We start from the raw sequence: 20,918 nt of genomic DNA on the forward strand, positions 1-20,918 counted from the left end.
TATATATTTTTTTTAATATGCACACGCACACATTAAATATATATATATAAATTTTTTTTCAAGTATTATCCAAAATATACATATATTTTCTTTATAGTATACAAAATATATATTTATTCCCTTTACTGTTAATGTGTTTTCCACCATATCTAAGTATATAAAATACTAGCCAGAGTACTCTGACTGTAAGAGAGCTAGACGGACATTTGGACATAAATACGCTCTGTAATGAGAGCGTATTTATGTCCAAATGTCCGTCTAGCTCTCTTACAGTCAGAGTACTTGGGCTAATAAAATACTAGACTGCCCTGTGTAGGAACGATACAAAATATATATTTATTCCCTTTACTGTTAATGTGTTTTCCACCATATCTTAGTATATAAAATACTAGACCGCCCTGTGTACAGAGCCGTCATCACTATATATATTTTTTAATACTATTATCCACAATATACATATATTTTCTTTATTATTATTGACTTTACTGACTCTCCCCCCCCCCCCCCCCCCCCCCCCCCCCCCCATATCTCAGTACACATGTAGACAAACGTCGACTGGTAACCGTTCACTGCAGCGTATACTATAGACCATCCTGTGCAGAACCGTGCTGTGTAGGAATGTCCTGTACAGAGCCGGTACGGTTTTGGTCCCTTATGATCGTGGTATAACAAAGAATGACAAAGCAATGAAAAAATACAGCTATTGTCCGAGTTTGTTGGACCCTGACGAGTGACGTGTCACCTGTTTTATTGTCTCCCCTGTTTTGAGCTAAGACGCCCATTGCCGATGCTTAATAAATCAGTGTGCTCTAGTGGTATCGTGAAACAAAACAAACAAAATACTTGAAACCACAAGCTTTATTGTGTACTGATACAGATCAAGTTGAACTTTCGTGGCAATTTACCCATTGTTCAAAGAGTTATGACCCTTGAATTTAGGAGATATGGAAAATTTGTTGGACATGGTAGGGGACATGTATTGCTTTATCAGTACTTTCAGAATGCTTGTTAAACGTGACATGAGCAGAATGCTGGGGATAATAAATATTTTTTAGATGGGGGTGGGGTGGGGGGGTTGTAGGTATACTGATGGAAAGAAATAAGGGAAAACATCAAATTGTAGAACAAGTTTAATTCACAACTAGCGTAGTAATGTCTGTATTTCATACCAAGTTGTAATGTGGGATTGAATGTCTGTAGTGTTGACTGTGCTGCCTATGTGTTCCCAGTCAACTTCTCAGAATATGAATTGATTTTTGATGCAGTCATTATTTCTTGTTGCTATCTGTGTGATCCTTTATTTATTTCCATCAGTATATTTATTACTAATAAGCAGAATACACATGTCACGTACACAGACGGTAAGAGCATGAGTTCGAGATTTAGTTCTGTCTAGAACACTCACCTGAGACCATTTAGTCATGGGATAGAACTACGTTGGTGGAACCATTGGATTTTTCTTTGTCCCAACCAAAAAAACCTAAACTTTTTATTTTGTTTAATGACACCACTAGAGCACATTGATTTATTAAACATCGGCTATTGGATGTCAAACATTTGGTCATTAGTATGTAGTCTCAGAGGGGAAACCTGCTACATTTTTCCATTAGCAGTAAGGGATCTTTTATATGCACCATCCCACAGACAGAATAGTACATACCACGGCCTTTGATATACCAGTCGTGGCGCACTGGCTGGAACGAGAAATAGCCCAATGGGCCCACTGATGGGGATCGATCCCAAACTGACCACGCATCAAGCGAGCGCTTTACCACTGGGCTATCTCTCGCCCCTTGGTCATAGGATAGAACTACCTTGGCGGGACCTTTGGGTTTTCTTTTGTCCCACCCAGTGCACCACTACTGAATATCAAAAGCTGTGGTATGTGCTGTCCAGTCTATAGGTAAGTGTATAAATAAAACATCCCATTGCTGCTAATAATAAAAATATAGTTGCACCTACGGATATTCATCACAGTACACCAAATGTTTTTATAGCAGGTGAGACATTTAATTTCGCTAAATTGTTCGGTTTTCAGACACAACAACGACAGCATGACAAGCATGTGCTACATCTGTGGTCAACGACAACGGCCGAAGAACAGCGTCTGATTCCGCTCGAGGTCCGACTGTCTCGGGAGTTCTCGCGTCGTTCTCTCAAAGTGTGTTTCTCCATCTGGTTCACAAAACACAAGTTCACCGCCAAGATAAAACACGCTTACCACAGCGGATTGATCAAAAGGTAAACAATCAGGCTGGAGATTCAGTGTTTGAGATTAAAAGTTTTGGCCAGTATCCCAGTTGGATACTAACATTTCAAAATCTGGTATCCCACCTGAGAATTTAGTATTATATGGTATCCCAGTGGGATACTGGGTTCTTGAAGTCTGGTATCCAAAATTAAATTCTGGTATCCCCGGGATATCGGGATACCGTTAATCTCGAACACTGTGAGATGGTTGGAGCTATCTTAGCACTACGATATTATGGTAAAACCGTCGTAAGCTACAACGTGACTATGACATATACACTGTAGTGACATCATAGCCTATGGTGGTGGTTTTACAATATCGTAGTCCTAAAATTAGCTTCGATGATCTGAGCCCATGGTTGTTATTTCTGACAGTCAGAGTAATGTTAGAGACCTTTTGCTATTTTTTAACATAAGAAGTACTTATTCTTTGTTTGTTTTTGCTACCCACTTCCTCCACCTAAAAATGTACATTAATTTTTTTTAATTTTGCAATCAATATTTTTATCTACAATTGCTTTTTGAAGTCATATTTGCCAGTAATCATTCCATTTCCCTCTAGCATAATTCTAAATGTTTTTTTTAGTTTTCATCCTTATTCTGGCCTCTGGGTAACAGTGCATTCTCATAGTCCTGTGCATGGACTGGTTCAAACTGGGGGCGAGGCGTATCCCAGTGGTACAGCGCTCGCTTGATGTGCAGTCGGTTTGGGATCGATCCCCATCAGTGGGCCCATTGCGCTATTTCTCGCTCCAGCCAGTGCACCACAACTGGTACATCAAAGGCCATGGTATGTGCTATCCTGTATGGGATGGTGCATATAAAAGATCCCTTGCTGCTAATCGAAAAGAATAGCCCAAGAAGTGGTGACAGCGGGTTTCCTCTCTCAATATTTGTGTGTTCTTTAACCATATGTCCGACGCCATATAACCGTAAATAAGATGTTGAGTGTGTCATTAAATAAAACATTTCCTTCCTTCCCAACACTTGATTGGTCCGAATCTTCCATTGTGTCAAGGGTATCCCCACATGGGGGATGATTACCTGGGATGCACTGCAGGTTCCGTGTATCCTGGGCTCGGGTGATACCGAGATAGCTCAACTGACAGCAAGCGTGGAGCACAGAACTGTCAAATAGTCCCATACCAAAATGGAAATGCTGCTGCTTCACCATTCATCTCATCATCATCCATGTTTGTAATGTCCAAAATTCAAAAAATGTCTTTGTCTCTGTGTTAAATGTTTGTGGTGTTTTTCAAAAAAAAAGAGGAAAAAAAGGGTATTCTCTTATCCCTTGTTTCTCCTTAGCTGTTGTGTGTCCGGCCTCGGTGGTGTCGTGGTTAAGCCATCAGACATAAGGCTGGTAGATACTGGGTTCGCAGCCCGGTACTGGCTACCACCCAGAGCAAGTTTTAATGCCTCAATGGGTAAGACCATTACACCAGCTTCTCTCTCACTAACCACTAACAATTGTCCTGGACGTAGCCCTGTGGTAAAGATTGATGCACGGTCGATTTGGGATCGATCCCCGTCGCTGGGCCCATTGAGCTATTTGTCATTCCAGTCAGTGCACCACGACTGGTATATCAGACACCGTGGTATGTGCTGTCCTGTCTGTGGGATGGTGCATATAAAAGATTCATTGCTGCATTAAAAAAAAATGTAGCGGGTTTCCTCTAATGACTGTGTCAGAATTACCTAATGTTTGACATCCAATAGCTGATGATTAATTAATCAGTGTGCTCTAGTGGTGTCGTTAAACAAAACAATCTATCAAGGAATTGCCAAAACTGGCCCTTACTTAATTTTATTGAGTATACAATAAAGAAAATTGTTGGAAACAATTCATGACATGAGCTGCATCAACTTTCTGCCATTCCTATAATACATATTGATGAGTTACCGTATAGCTGATGTTTAGTACAATGATATTCTGTTTATTCATTTCAGATCATTTCTTGCCTGGAGTGAATGGGCTCAAAAACGCCATGAGCATCACCAAAAATGTGTGGAATTTAAAGACAGAAGAATACTGTCAATGGTACGATTTCAAACAATTAGTTTACCGGATGGTAGCGAGTCATTTAATCTGGCTGGCTGGCTTCTAAATGATTTTATCCCTTCATGAATTTTACCAAATAAATTAAGTAAATGTATCCTTTTATGAAAGAAAATGTTCCTTTTGTCATATAAATGTATCCTTATTTCAACTAAATATATCCTCTAACAAAGTAAATGTATCCTTTTGTAAATGTGTAATTTTATTACTACAAATATCCATATGTACTTAAGGTGATCGTAGCACTAAGATAGCTTCGTGGAACCGGGCCCTGGTTTATAAGTCTTAAATTACATGTTTTTTTTATCATGCAGATGTTTGGCTTCATGGGCTAAAGTGTTGTACTTGTTTACAGTGAATACGTTTTGTCAGTAAAGGGTTCAAATCCTTGACCTGAACACATAATAAGTTCAAATTGCATTATTTCACAGGTGTTGATTCTTGAAAAATAATCTACACCTTGAACAAAAGTGTGACGTCACAGGTGTAGATTAAATTTAAGATACGCCGATCCTACCCATATCTCTATTGTGGACATATGTCGTGTCTTCTTAATGCATGTATTGGTTTTATATTTTTTAATTTATTTTTGTAGACTTTTAAAACCTGGTACCAAAGACTGCAGCAGAAGCAGGAAACTGAGATACGGTATACACTTGCGTGGAACAGCTATCTACAGCTGATCATTCAGACATGGGCTGCGTGGGCAAAAGGTGCGTATCGTTTAAAGAAAGAAAGAAAGAAGTGTTTTATTTAACGACGCACTCAACACATTTTATTTACAGTTATATGGCGTCAGACATATGGTTAAGGACCACACAGATATTTTTAGAGGAAACCTGCTGTCGCCACATAGGCTTTTATTTGCGCTTCCCACAGGCAGGATAGCACAAACCATGGCCTTTGTTGAACCAGTTATGGATCACTGGTCGGTGCAAGTGGTTTACACCTACCCATTGAGCCTTGCGGAGCACTCACTCAGGGTTTGGAGTCGGTATCTGGATTAAAAATTCCACGCCTCGACTGGGATCCGAACCCAGTACCTACCAGCCTGTAGACCGATGGCCTGCCACGACGCCACCGAGGCCGGTCATCGTTTAAAGAAACAACCCATTATGTCCATGTCAAAGATGTCCTAAACTTAATGCACAAACAAAAATAGGTTATGCAATATTTGATTTACATGAACGAAATGATAATTCTCGCAGTTTCATGTTTAAAGCCTACTCTTTCTTACTAACCCCATCCCTCAAAACTTCACAACCTACTTCTTTCTGTCTATGTCTGTGTCTCTACCTATTTCTCTCTCTCTCTCTCTCTCTCTCTCTCTCTCTCTCTCTCTCTCTCTCTCTCTCTCTCTCTCTCTCTCTCGCTCTCTCTTAAACAACTATTCCTTTCAACTTGTTAACTACTAAATGATATACAATGAAGAACACATTGTTTTATTCTGCAGCAAACCATGGTCGAAGACTTCTAGCCCGACAGCTGATCGACAAGCAGGATGAGAACAGTCTAAGACAGAGATTTGTTTACTGGAAGTCTGTGACGGGGAAAGTCCGCCGGGTGAAAACTCGCTGTGACTCTCTCCTGTTGACGAGTGTTGTTCAACAGTGGAGGCAGGTCGTGCTGGAGAAACGGAGAGTGGAACATATGATTCTGGAATTCCGGGTCAACTCCTACACTAGACTGGTCAGTGTCTTTGCCTGTCACAAATTATTAGTTCCCTTCTGGTCCATCCATATAGTTTCGTATCTGTCCTTCTGTTTGTCTGTCCATCTGTATAGTGTTCCGGATGCTTTTTTTAACAATGCCTTGAGATATTGAGCTAAAATTTTGTATATAGCTTTATCATGTACTTTTACAAATCATGTTTGACTTTAATAGTGATTTACCCATTTGTCACAGAGTTATGGCCCTTGAACTTATGAGATATGAAAATTAGTTTTCCAGACTTTTTTTTTTTGCATTGCTTGAAGATACTGAGCTGAAATTGTGTGTCCAGCTTTATTTTGTACTGTTACAGACCAAGTTTAACTTTCATGATGAACTACACATTTTTCACAGAATTATTGCTTATGAATTTTGGAGATACGAAAATCTGTTTTCCAGACTTTTTTTGTGCAATGCCTCAAGGTGTTGTGATAAAATTTTGTGTGTAGCTTTATCTTGTACTGTTACATATCCCATTTAACTTTCATGACAATTTACCCATTTTCACAAAGTTACGCAGATATGAAAATTTGTTGCGCCCGGTACGGAACATATATCAACCCCTGCAATTGCCCACGGCAATCAGCAATGCCATGGAGATTGCCATGGAGATTGCCGTGGAGTTGTCAGTTCTCCACGGAACTTTTTTTGCCTTGGACTATGTTCAGTGGTAATTGTTTTTTAGGCCATGGACATTTTCTTAATTTCAGGGGTTGTGTGTTGCTTTAGCAGTACTGTCCGAATGCTTGTACGACAATGATCTCTTTGAGTTTTGGGGTGTTATCTAGCACAGTAGGTAGATCACTCGCTTGAGGTACTTGAGGTCACTGGATCGAACCTCCTCTGTGGACCCGTTCTCTGGAGAGTTTCCTGTCATAACCGGTGCCCCATGATTGGTATATAAGAAGCCATGGTATGTGCTGTCCTGTGTGGGGAAAAGTGCATATAAAAATATCCCTTGCTGCTAACAGTCAGAATTACCTAACGTTTGATACCCAGTAACTGATGATTAATTAATGAATGTGCTCTAGTGGTGTAGTTAAAAACATTTAAAATCTGGGTTTTTATTACCACTAAGGCAGAGAGTTGTGGGGTCTTTTATTGCTGTAACATCAGGATATCCCAGAAAAGATTAACCTATTTTCCATTCAGTAATTCAGTAGTTCGGTGATGATGTTATTAAACATTATGAAGAGTTTCATCGCAAAACGCGATAAACGCTATGTTAAAAAACCATTGTGCAAACTGCTCAAAACCTCTGTGGTATATGAGCATGTTAAAACATTACGCATTGTGCGAACACCACTCAGACACTGTTCACACGTAGACAAACACAAGTTCAAATTCAGTTTTCAACAAAACACAATAAAATTGTCTGAGGATATATCGCAGATTGCAGAGAAACTGGCGTAATGTTTATGGTGGTTTGGAATAAAATGCTTTTAGGATTGGGTGTGTATAGTGACGTTTATCGCATTTTGCGATGAAACTCTTCATATATTCCTTTCTTTAATTTTCTGCTCTTTGTGTCACCAGGTGAAGGTGTTGTTCAAGAGATGGTGCAGCTACCACTCGTGGCGTCTCACACAGAAAGAAGAGCAGGAGGCGTACAGACAGAACCAGGCGCTCGTTCTGGCCAGGCGGTGGAGGAAGAAAGCTCGGGTCAGTCGGGGTCAAAGGTTACACGATGCTCTGGCTGCAAACAAGGTGAGGAACATTGAAAAATAGAAAATGTTTTATTTAATGACACACTTAACATGTTTTAATTACCACTGTATGGTTAATGGAAGGACTACACTGATAATGAGGGGGCACGACATAGCCCAGTAGTAAAGTGCTTGCCTGATGTGTGGGCAGTCTAGGATCAGTCCTCATCGATGGGCCCACTGGACTATTTCTCATTCCAGCCAGTGCACCACAACTGGTATATCAAAGGCTGTGGTATGCACTGTACTCTGTCTGATTCCTTGCTAATAATGGAAAAATATAGCTGGTTTCCTCTGGAGACTATATTTCACAATTGTGCTCTACTGGTGTCATTAAACAAAACAAACTTTAACTTTTATAAAAGATCCCTTTCCAAATTGGAAAAATTTAACAGGGTTTCCTCTGAAGACTATGTGTCACAATTACCAAATGTTTGACATCGAACAGGCGATAAGTAATTAAAGAATGTGCTCTAGTGGTGTTGTTAAACAAAAAAAACTTTTAACCTTTAAAGAAATATTTGTATTTTCTTCTGTCCAGGTGAAGTCTTGTTTCTGCAAGTGGAAGCTAGCGTTCGGCAGATGTCTCGACCGAGAAGACACGCTACAGCAACACCTAGTTGTGAAGAACCGAGTGTACCTGTCTGTGGCACTACAAGCCTGGCACACTCATTACCTGGGCAATCAGGCACAGCGAGTGTTTAATCTTAAACTGCAAGCGACCGTTCTCGAAGAGTGGAGTCAATGGTCGAAAGGTAAAGGGAAGCAACTTATTCATGCTCTGGGTATAGGTTTGGCATCGGTGTGCAGTCTTGAATACTACTAAGCTTAAAGTTGCAGATCCTAGTTTCAATGGAAATGTTTTATTTAAAGAAGGAAATGTTTTATTTAATGACGCACTCAACACATTTTATTTACGGTTATATGGCGTCAAACATATGGTTAAGGACCACACAGATATTGAGTGAGGAAACCTGCTGTTGCCACTTCATGGGCTACTCTTTTTCGATTAGCAGCAAGAGATCTTTTATATGCACTATCCCACAGATAGGGTAGTACATACCACGGCCTTTGATATACCAGTCGTGATGCACTGGCTGGAACGAGAAATAGCCCAATGGATCCACCAACAGGGATCGATCCCAGACCAACTGCGCATCGAGCGAGTACTAAGCTTAAAGTTGCACACCCTAGTTTCAATGGTCACTAAGTTTGGTTAATCTACAAATCTGTAACACATTTGGGTAAGGTTTAAATAGAGTGAAACGAGTCTGTGATGTTGAATCGGGGAGATATCTTTTAAAATAGACTAGATCTCGTCTCCATAACCATTACTTGTCAGAGGTACGTGCATTTTTAGGATGATTTTGTGGTATTACAAACACCAGGATGACAAGAAACATGTTGGATGTACGGAAATGGATAATTTAAACAATAAAATGCAAGTAATGTCTGAATTTTCGTTGTCAAAAAAAAGTCTAGGGTCTGGATTGGTACCTGTCGTTGGGCCCATTGGGTTATTTTCTCATTTCAACCAATGCACCACAACTGGTATATCAAATGCTGTGGTATGTGCTATCCTGTCTATGGGATGGTGCATGTAAAAGATCCCTTGCTACTAATTGAAAAATGTAGTGGATTTTCTCTCTATGACTATGTCTGCATTACCAAATGTTTGACATCTAATAGCCGATGATTAATAAATCAATGTTTCTAGTAGTGTCATTAAACAAAAGAAAATTTAACTTTAGCACATTTATTAATTAGTGTCATTAAACAAAACAAATTTTAACTGATATTTGACATCCAGTAGGCAGTGATTAATTAATTAATGTGCTCCAGTGGTGTGGTTAAGCAAAACAGGCTTTAACTCATTTCCTCCCATTCTCGACTGTAGTCGAGATGCTACCGGTCTTCGTAAAACAGCTGTCAACATTCACAGGAGTTATCTATCTTGATTCTGTGAACGCTAGAACATAGTAGAATGACAATCAAACACGTTGAGTGTATTTTGTTGACTGGTATTCAAATTTAAGTTATTATCGCAATATCGAAAAGAAAACAAACAAAAAATGTCTAAATTTGTGTAAACGTTATTGATGATGTAACATGCACATGGGTTTGATTTCTTGCTATTTGTATAATTATTTCTTTTAAAACATGTTGGACGTTATTATTTAATGAAAACTGAAGATTTGTAAAGGATGTATTCGCCGAAAATAACTGATAATACAGACTTTTAAGTAATCAATCATGATTGTAGGGTTTTAAAAAACTATGACACACAGCAAAATAGTGTTAAGTTGGGGGGTTTTTCTTCTACAATTTGAGGTTGAGGTTAAAAATTAAATATTTCACGTTGGAAAGCTGGGTGGATAAGAGTTAACCGACTGTTTTTTCTTCTGATTTAAGCGTCTAAGGAAAGGCGGATCCGCGGTCTGGCGCTACAGAAAGCGCTGGCGGAGCGGACCCTACACACGTACTTCAAGTACTGGCTCGGACTGACGCAGGTCCAGCAGTCCTTACGGACTCACGTCGGACTCAAAATACAAACACGGTAAAAATAACACAGTTCTTCTTTAAGAATCAAAAATTATTTATTAGTCCCCTACCAGTCCAACTGAAGGGGATTATGGATTTAATCCCCTTCCTTCTGTCTGTCTGTCTGTCTGTCTGTCTCTTTTTCTGTCTTTTTATCTGTTTCACATTTAGTTTTCCGGACTTTGTTTCACAATGCCTCAAGACATGGAGCTGAAATTTGGTATATATACGTTTATCATATACTGTTACACACCAAGTTTGACTTTCATGGAGATTTACCCATTTTTGACAGAGTGATGGACCTGGAACTTAGGAGACACTTTTTTTTTCACAATGCCTCAAAGTATTGAGCTGAAATTTGGTATATTGCTTTATCACATACTGTTACAGATCAAGTTTGACTTTCATGACAATTTACCCATTTTTAACAGAGTTATGGCTCTTGAACTTAGAAGGTACGGAATTTTTTTTTTTTTTTTTTTTTTTTTTTTTTTTTTTGCAATGCTTCAAAATATTGAGCTGATCTTTTGGGTATAGCTTTATCAGGTACTGTTACAAATCAAGTTTACCAAATTAGTTTATGGTAGGCAAAATATTTTATGGCATGGAATTCTTGGTCGCTCAGGTTTTTCAAAAACAAAAGTCTGTTATGTTTTGGTTTTAATTACTAATTTACAAATGTAAACGTAATTTCTTCATATCATTTTATATTTCAGTGTTTTGCAAGCTTGGCACAGTTACGTTCAGCGAAGACGGCAATTGACCGACATCCAGAACATAATGACCCAGAAGGTCAATCTACGCATAATGACCTCGACCTTCATGAACATGAGGTGTCAGTTTGATTACTGTCAAGGACTGAACGACATTGCACTTAAAGTTACCAACAACAAAAACAAAGATCTTTTGCGAAAGAAACTGCGACTCTGGCAGGCGCGTTTGGATGCCATTTTGGCATCACGTTGCTACGGGAAATTTCTTGCCGTGAGAGTAGTCCGACGATGGCGGAAGTTTGTTAAGAAACGAGTTGACGAGAGACAGATGGAGAAACATCACACTGAGCTTGCCATTCGGCATTACAACAACAAAATCTGGTTTGTAGAATGATTGTTTTGTGTTTCAAATTCGACACTACAACAAAATCTGGTTTGTAGAATGATTGTTTTGTCTTTCAAATTCGATACTACAACAACAAAATTTGGTTTGTAGAATGAATGTTTTGTTTTTCAAATTCGACACTACAACAACAAAATTTGGTTCGTAGAATGAATGTTTTGTTTTTCAAATTTGACACAACAAAATCTGGTTTGTAGAATGATTGTTTTGTATTTCAAATTTGACACTACCACAACAAAATCTGGTACGTAGAATGATTGTTTTGTGTTTCAAATTTGACACTACAACAACAAAATCTGGTTTGTAGAATGAATGTTTCGTTTTTCAAATTTGACACTACAGCAACAAAATCTGGTTTGTAGAATTATTGTTTTGTTTTTCAAATTTGTTATGATTTGGTCCATCATTTTGCATGAAGCATTTTGTTCAGTATCACGTCGTGATTCACTACGCAAGTTTCAGAGATCGCTGCTCAATTTTAAAACAATAAACAGTAGTTGCTAATCAATTTTCAACTGACTAGAAACATCGCCAATCAAAAATTGTTGAAAACAAAATGTTCCCTGTCATTGTGTGATTTTGGTGTCATCAGGACTCCCTGTTTGCAAATCTTTAAAAGCCCACTACCAACGCAGCGAGCCCTGCTACGTGTGTCCAGTAGAACAGAATATACAGGACTAGCTCTGGGTCAACAGAAAATTTCGCCAAATTATCTATTAAACTTACAGAAACCCAGTTATTTTGTAACAAAATATCAATTAATACTTGAAATTATTTCGCCAAATTAAAATAAAATTCGCCAATTTGTTTTTAAATTTGCAATTGGCGAATTTGGCAAGTGCCAGAGCCCTGAGATACACTAAATCATGAAACCATGGAAAAGATCGCTATTCAAGACTGGTTTCCCCGGATTTTGAGATATACACATGTATGTTGACTGTCATTTCGAAGAATCAATGTAATTTGTACAAATGGCTTTTTCGAACCTTTCGGGCTCTAGCCAAGGTAGAGAGTTTTGCGAGCTTCGGTCTCCTGGACTCTCGTCAAAATCACACATTGTCTGTGTTGTAATGGATATTTGTATATATAAAATAATCTGTGATTTGTATAAAAGTATTTATGAATTGTATAAAATCACTCTCAAATTGAACAAAATCATTTGTAAATTGTATAAAATTACTTGCAATTTTGGTAATAATTATGTAGGGTTCTTTTGTATACCCAGTGTAAATTGAAGTTCACTTTGGTGCAGATACTGGAAACTATTGAAAGCTTATTAAACAATTAGTAGATTTTGTATTTTAATGTTTTGTTTGTTTAACATATTTACACAATACAGGACATAATTAACCTAATGTATCTTATGTGACTTTCGTTTTTGTTTCATTGTTACAGCAAATTAGCGATATCGGCTCTTTACAATCAAGTTCTTGAGTCCCGTCAGCGCAAGCATCACGGAGAAAGAATGGCAATGAAATACGCCAAACTGTGGAAACATCATGTAGATTTGGAGTATACTGCTCGCTGTGTGGTAAGAAAATAGATAAATGTTAGTCCATCCTATCCTACAAAAATGTCTTTTGTAAATAATTTTAGTTTGGTTTGACGTAAGAAGAAAAATAAAAGTGTTTTAGAAATAACACAAAAATACTGTTTTTGTTTGCAATTTAGATAACAGTCGGCTCAGAAATAATAACTGAGACTGTGTCAAATTATCAAATGTTTGACATCCAATAGCCGATGATTAATAAATCAATGTGCTCTAGTAATGTCGTTAAACAAAACAATACTTCACAGCCTCGTAATTTAAAATCTTGCTTTTCAAGGCTCGAAATTCAGATTGTGTAATGAGAGGCAATCTCAGCTTCTCACATTTCTTTTTGCTTCTGACATTTCTTTTTGCTTGTTACTTTTGCTTGTGACATTTCTTTTTGCTTCTGACATTTCTTTTTGCTTCTCACATTTCTTTTTGCTTCTCACATTTCTTTTTGCTTGTGACTTTTGCTTGTGACTTTTCTTTTTGCTTCTCACATTTCTTTTTGCTTGTGACACTTGTGACATTTCTTTTTGCTTGTGACTTTTGCTTGTGACATTTCTTTTTGCTTCTCACATTTCTTTTTGCTTGTGACTTTTGCTTGTGACATTTCTTTTTGCTTCTCACATTTCTTTTTGCTTCTCACATTTCTTATTGCTTCTCACATTTCTTTTTGCTTGTGACATTTCTTTTAGCTTGTGACATTTCTTTTTGCTTCTGACTTTTGCTTGTGACATTTTCTTTTTGCTTGTGACATTTCTTTTTGCTTCTCACATTTCTTTTGCTTTTCACATTTCTTTTTGCTTCTCACATTTCTTATTGCTTCTAACATTTCTCTTTGCTTCTCACATTTTGAAGCAAATTCTGGACAATAAGAATCCTTCTAGACGACTTGTACTGACATAAACTTTAATTTAATTTTAGGTTCGTCTAAATTTAAACTAATCTTCTGGGGGGTTTTCAGAAATATACTTTAATATTCGTCATCTTACTGTCGAAATGGTACAAAAAATTTTATTTTAGTAATTGTACTATTCATAAGGATGGCAAACGGTGCTTGATTTTTTGTGTATTTTAAATGGCAATTGCCTCTTGCTCCCTGGCCGTTTTGAGTCTTGCAGCAACTCTTCTTCTCTTCTCTCTCTCTCCCCCCCCCCCCCCCCCCCCCCCCCCCCCCCCCCCCCGTGCTGGAGCAAAACCTAAAATTCAGGAAAAAATTATACAAATATTCAGGCAAAATGTGCTAACTTGAGACCTTTTTACAATGTATTTCCATCATTCTGCCATGTAAAAATGTGTAGTGATTTGTTTGCAACCCTATATAGCTGTTTGGTAGTAACGCTAATAATGAATAAAAGTGGTTATGCAGATTCAGGCATTTTCGTTTAATTCGGGCAAAAACCAACAATGGGAGCCCATACGCCTATGGAGCCTTTTGCATATATTTGTGATCAGTTGGTGATTCAGTTGAGTGTGTTTCTACATTGTACGTACAAAAACTTTGTATCACATCAAGTCACTGTCTTGAGCTTGAATTACGTTTTAATACTCGTTTCTTTCAGAATGAGGATAGACTCTATCAGAAATCATGGCTGTTTTGGCGACTCGAATTCACCAGACGAAAAGCGGCCAAGACTGTTGACTCGTACAGCAGACGACAACTTCTGACACAGGTGTGTATCGTTTGTTTATTTAATGTGATAAATTAAAAATATAGTGCCGTGGAATACAAGGTTAATTTACAGTGATGGATTATATATACCGTATATCTTCGCCTGTAAGTCGATCTCGGCTATAAGTCGAGTCCCTAATTTCAAGCCCTGAAAACGTATTTTTTTATTGACCCGTTTATAAGTCGACCAATGAAAAACAACTTATAAATATTGAAGTATTTCTTATTTTCAGCACATGAGAACAATAATGTACAATATTTGAACAAAAGAAAATTATTTTACAAATTTCGATTTTCACGTTTTGTACATCGCAAACAAGTAACATAGCATCAAAACGAAATATTCCCTTAGTAGATAGTGAAAGCTGTTTGGCTGTTACCGTATGGCACTGTACAGCATCGTACAGCATCGTTTTGTGCACAGACAACAACTTTATTTATAAACACTGACAACATATCACTACAATAAAACTGAAAGTATCAGTTAATCACATGTTTTTCCGCCATATTAATACATGTAAGGAGGATAACTCTGGAAAGTACACTGGTTTTTATGTACTTCCCTATTGTTCTAGTGAACTGCAGATATCAGTCTAAGCTGATTTGAGGGAAAGCTCAGTAATATTCATGAAGTTAATCACTGACAAAACATTATTTGAACAACCATTAATGCCAGTGACCAGATTTCAAAATAAACTCAGGCAACAGGTAGTTAGTATTGTTTACATTTTTGCTATTAGTGATGACTGTTATTTTAACTAAGTGGACTGTTCTCTTGGCATGTGAGTGAGATCGCACGCCTGTTTTTCATAACCAAAACCGTTCTAATGCCAAAAAAACAAAAAGGTTATAAAAAATAAATGTGTCAAATTAACATATTTGAGTATATATACAGGGCATACTTCAACAATAAAACTTGTAAAATAATCCCCAAAACGGTAATATTTTTGGGTGAATTTTTTTTACCCTCTTATAAGTCGACCCCCCAACTTATAAAATAATTTTTGGGTGAAAACAATTCGACTTATAGGCGAAGATATACGGTAATCAAAATTTCATTTCATTCAAGACCACAAATATTCTTGGTAATTTGCAGTTTTGAAATTTGTAAATTTCCCGCTCCTTTGACACCCAGCCCTTAAATTCACATCATCTTGTGATGACAGTTTAGTAGAAATAACAAGAAAGTAAATACTTGATAATGATAAAAATGCTGTTGCAAAAAAAGGCAATTTAGTAACAATAACAACAAAAGTAAATAGCTGATGATAATAACAAAAAAGCTGTTGCAGATCCATTTTGCGACAGCTTTTTGCTACTGCAGCTGATTGTTGTTGCAAATTTTGAAGGCTGTACACACTTCAGTGTTCGATATTAAAAAATTGGGGCAGTATCCCAGTTGGATACTAACATTTCAAAATCTGGTATCCCACCTGAGAATTTAGTATCCCACTTAAATGAAATTCATAAATAACATCGTAACAAACTTGGACGGCACTGTTCTCATTAAGCCGCAATTGACATCGCGGAATTCATGAAATTCACAATCAAACGGAATCGGCAAAAAGATTTGCTGCATCTATTTTTGAGTAATGCTGACATAAATTAATTTCTAGCAGTAATCTACAAGTGTTTCTGACATTACTAATAATAAACCTAACTGTATCAATTTCTGCAGATGTGGAATCAATATCTCAAATAAAATTTGAAGGGGAGAAACATCCAACAAAAACAATAGCGACTTAGCAGTTCTCACTATTTCTCCAGTGTAGCATTAGACTGGGTACGAGTTGGGGGAGATATTGTTACGACATAGCATTGGACTGGGTACGAGCTCGAAAATACTGTTACTTAACTTCCCTAGTAAATAACGACTTTCATTGTTTCAGCGAAAAATAAAAACGCAGGATTAATAAAACAAAAAACAACATTATATGGTATCCCGGTGGGATACTGGGTTCTTGAAGTCTGGTATCCAAAATTAAATTCTGGTATCCCCAGAATATCGGGATACCATTAATATCGTACACTGCACTTGTATTGTTACCTGGACTTTGATACTAAACAGAGATTGCTATCACACAATCTAATTAAAATTAGCTCCACTATTACATGTGGATCTAACAGCAGCCCGTTGGAGCTCATGTCCAGTTGACCTTTCATTTGACCAATCAAAACCTTACTTGCAAAATCATGCAAGTTCGCCTATTGCATAAATAGTCTCTGCCGATATTTTTAGAATTTGTATGCTCCCGAATAACGCTATAAAAGGCGAAGTGTAATTGGTCGATATTAAAATTGTTATTTATAGATGAAATGTCACCTGGACATGGGAGTCAACGCACTGCTGTTAGATCTACTGGTAGACCCAGTCGAGATAATTTTAATCACATTGGCTATCACATGACATGAAATATAATAGTCGTAATTTAAACATTTCTGTTTCGCTTGTCTATTGTGTGTAAGAAGACGTCACTCATTACTGTGATGTCTCATATTAAAGATTTTTGGGGCTCAGTGAACTTGAGCAAGAAATAAGATTGGAAAATAATGTCCAATTAAACCTTTGCTATCTTGATGTTCAAGGAACTGAACCAAATAGCTTGAGATAAAAGTGAGTCAAGATATACATCTGTATTTTTGGTGAAAATAATATGGGATCATTCCTCAAGGCCAGGATTTCCTGGGTTAATGAGGTAACACTGGTAGAGATGATAGACATTTCACTGTGTATTAAGTGTCTGCATATACAGAACCTGTGGTGTATATATATATATACACACATACACTGAGAGGTATATATAACACAATGGGTATTTTACTGATATCTTCTTAAAGAAATGTCATATCATATATATTATGCATGCAAACAAATGAGATACTGGTAACAACTGTAAGAGAAAGAAGATCTCATTCGGGAAAACAAAATTGAATCAAATGTGTTTGAAACAAAACAAAAAATACAACTTGGTGTTTTTTTTGTGATAAAAAAAAATAAAAAATTCAGCATTACTTAAAATGGAATATTGATACAGGGCAGGAAATCAAAATAACAGGGAGACCCATGCATGCAAAGCAAGTGCATAAGTGCAATAAACACCAAGTTATGGTTTTTGCTTCAAATGCAATTTTATTCCATTCCCCCCCCCCCCCTCCCCCCCCCGATTTAAAGAAAATCCTCTTTCATTTACTGTTGTTACCAATATCATTTTGTCCACATGCTTCATATATATGATATGACGTCTGTAAGAAAATAATCAGTGAAATACCCATTGTGTTATTTATGCCTCTCAGTATATAAACCCCAAATTCATCTTCGTTTCATATTTAGCTTGCAACAGCTTTGAAGATTAACTTTAGAATAAAATAAATTGAAAATTTAAGTTAATCTTTAAGTGTGTCTATGAAATTACTTATTACTTTCACTATGTAGTCAGTTCTTTACCAATATATAATGTGTTAAGACTTTCATTTCTGGATTTCAGGTGTTTTCGGCTTGGCATCGTGTGTGCCAAAAGAAGCAAAGAAAATCATTTATTCCTGTCTCGGTGACCTCAGGTCAAGGACAAGTTCAGACAAGGTCGTCAATTCCGGTGCCAGTTGGTACCCGCAGTCTAGCAGAGTCTCTTCGAAGATCCCGAAATCAACTGATACCAGAGTGAAAATAATATTTATTGTATTCTTGCAGTCATTGCATAACTCTGCAGGAGGAAACTGAGTTTGATTTCTTCTCTTTTTGTTTTCAGAAAAGTATACTGGTATAATGATAAATCAGCATCCTCTAGCTATGGGGCGGGACGTAGACCAGTGGTAAAGCTCTCGCTTGATGCGTGGTCAGTCTAGGATTGATCCCCGTCGGTGGGCCCATTGGGCTATTTCTCGTTCCAGCCAGTGTACCACAACTGGTACATGAAAGGCTGTGGTATGTGTTATCCTGTCTGTAGGATGGTGTATATAAAAGATGATAATAGAAAAATTTTAGCGGGTTTCCTCTCTAGGACCATATGTCAAAATTACCAAATGTTTGACATCCAATAGCTGATGGTTAATAAATCAATGTGCTCTAGTGGTATCATTAAACAAAACACACTTTAACCTTTAGCTATGACAATTGTGAGCTCAGTCTAGTTCTACAAAAGTGGAAATGAAAATGTTTAATGACACCTCAGCACATTGTCGTTACAAGCGAAAAGGAAAACGACATTTAACCGCACCCCAGCACAGTGTTTAATCTGTAGCTGTCTTAATTTATGGTATTTCTGACATTTGGTTAGATATTGGAGATAAAATGAAAGGAATGTTTGTTTAATAACACCTCAGCACATTATTCAATAAATTATTCAGTCAACAGAACTTTTGTTAGTTGCCATATATTAGATATATGATGATTTTAATGTGCTGAGGTGTCCTTAAACATTCCTTTCCTTTCCAGTACCTGTGTAATATGGTAATTGCCATATTTAGTCACCACATAGGCTACTTCTGCAAGCATTCAAATATGATTTTTATGTCAGAATATAGTCTCTGGAAAAATAGGACAGTATAAAGAGAGAGACTTCTAATATTAGGAAGTACAGTCACTTGGTAACTTCCATAAAAAAAAGCCAGAGCACCATCTCATATTGCTGTTGTATAATGTAAGCATGCTAACCTAAAATGTATATTTTTTTATTTTTAGAAAGATTATTATAGTAAAGGAAATGCTGTTTAAAATTTGTCAAAGCACAAAATACAGTTTCAAAACATTTCAACCCTTAAACACCTGTTTGGGTTTTATTACGTACCCCTAAAACTTATTTTCTGGCAGAAAACCTGTGATCTGTTATTTATGTGGATGAGAGGGGAGGTTTTTTACTAATTTTAAAAAACTTATTTTTTAATTTTGACCAAGCTTCCATGCTCCATAGTAAATGGTTCGACATCAATCTTGATGCAATGTGATATGTTCATTGTAATAATTTACGCAATGATTTCTATTTATTTATACAATACGTACAATAGTGTTAGTTTTTATACATTTTTATGTGTGCCAAATCATTACCGAGTATTGTTGTGTTGTATGTATAAATTAAACTTAGTTTTTAATTTTACCTGGATGTTACCAGGAATTTTATTTAAACCTATTAATTTTTCTTTTATTCCAAGGGCTTAAAAACAAACCTTGATTGAAGTTATACAAATGTCTCTTTGAAGTGGTCTTCCTTACACAACATGTGGAACATGGAAAATGTACAGATGTATTTGTTTGTTAAACCATGTACATGTGTAATAAAATTAATTTAATTTGAGGGAAAACAATTTATATTTGTTCACATTAAAAAAAAAAAAAATTAATTAATTCAATCATAACTTTAAAAAAGTTAAAATGTCACTTTTAATTTTTAAGCCAAGAGCTTAAATTTTTATAAAATGTTATTCCAAAAGGGGACAAATTCATATTTAAGCTCAGGCCTTAAATACAAATATATTTAAGCTCAGGGCTTAAATAAAAATATCCCCAGTATATAATGTATTAAATTAATATCTGTAGTAGAAAGTTTTTTGTAACTGAACTGTCCGTTTCGGAATTGATCTAATATAAGAGCTTGCAACCAAAGTATGTATGGCAGATGTTACTGGTATACATCTCTGCTTTACATCACAGGAGCCCATTTCACAAAACATCTTAAGTTTATGCCTGCGACTAGCAGTTATACCAGTCATACGCAGACCTGTCAACCCTCCCGGATTCCGCGGGAGTCTCCCGGTATTTGATGAAATCTCCTTTCACCTGTGCGGGAGACAGTTTCTCCTGTTAAATGACATTTTTGTAAGCATAAAAAAAAAATCGATCCTCTTTTGTCAAAATAACATAAGGGAAGTAACTCTACCTTTTTTTTTCTCATTCGGAAAATGTCGACTACTTTCGGTTTCTGAGAATGTAACAGGCCGAATTGTCCCGACTGTTTAACCTTTGCCGAAGTGAGAATTATGGGATAGCCTATTTATATTGTTAAAAAAGCACATGGAGTTTATAAAATGACGTGTTATTATAATGTTTGTTGTCATCGTAATGGCTACGAAGCGTGTTGCCGCTAATTCAACAGGCTGTGTATTGACATTCAGTGTTGCATATATAAAAAAAAAAAAAATATCCAATTTAGTTCTAATAACACCTTTGAATTGTAAAATGTCTTCCCACTGGATTACATAATGCAACTATGACGAATCTGAACTGACCGACTCAGAGTTGACAGCGATACACACGATGCATGTTAAAATCACATGTCACACAAGACAACGAAAAGACCAATTAGCTGTATAAACATACTTGTGTCAGTTAATTTTGTA

At 36.8% G+C, this 20,918-nt stretch overlaps 1 protein-coding gene across 1 annotated transcript in view; it reads left to right on the forward strand.

Moving 5' to 3' along the window:
* The window catches only part of LOC121389816, a 78,801-nt gene extending 60,317 nt beyond the window's left edge, over positions 1 to 18,484 (forward strand). Inside the window, exons 24-34 of the mRNA XM_041521465.1 lie at positions 2,039 to 2,241; positions 4,201 to 4,291; positions 4,905 to 5,022; positions 5,763 to 5,998; positions 7,556 to 7,726; positions 8,267 to 8,480; positions 10,138 to 10,282; positions 10,983 to 11,360; positions 12,778 to 12,913; positions 14,479 to 14,589; positions 18,074 to 18,484. Coding sequence (XP_041377399.1) covers positions 2,039 to 2,241; positions 4,201 to 4,291; positions 4,905 to 5,022; positions 5,763 to 5,998; positions 7,556 to 7,726; positions 8,267 to 8,480; positions 10,138 to 10,282; positions 10,983 to 11,360; positions 12,778 to 12,913; positions 14,479 to 14,589; positions 18,074 to 18,250 — 1,980 coding nt within the window. The 3' untranslated portion in view covers positions 18,251 to 18,484. The remainder of the gene's footprint in view (positions 1 to 2,038; positions 2,242 to 4,200; positions 4,292 to 4,904; positions 5,023 to 5,762; positions 5,999 to 7,555; positions 7,727 to 8,266; positions 8,481 to 10,137; positions 10,283 to 10,982; positions 11,361 to 12,777; positions 12,914 to 14,478; positions 14,590 to 18,073) is intronic.
* The last annotated feature ends 2,434 nt before the right edge of the window (positions 18,485 to 20,918 follow it).

Source organism: Gigantopelta aegis, chromosome 15 (genome assembly GCF_016097555.1).
Source record: "Gigantopelta aegis isolate Gae_Host chromosome 15, Gae_host_genome, whole genome shotgun sequence".
Lineage (NCBI taxonomy): Eukaryota > Metazoa > Mollusca > Gastropoda > Neomphalida > Peltospiridae > Gigantopelta > Gigantopelta aegis.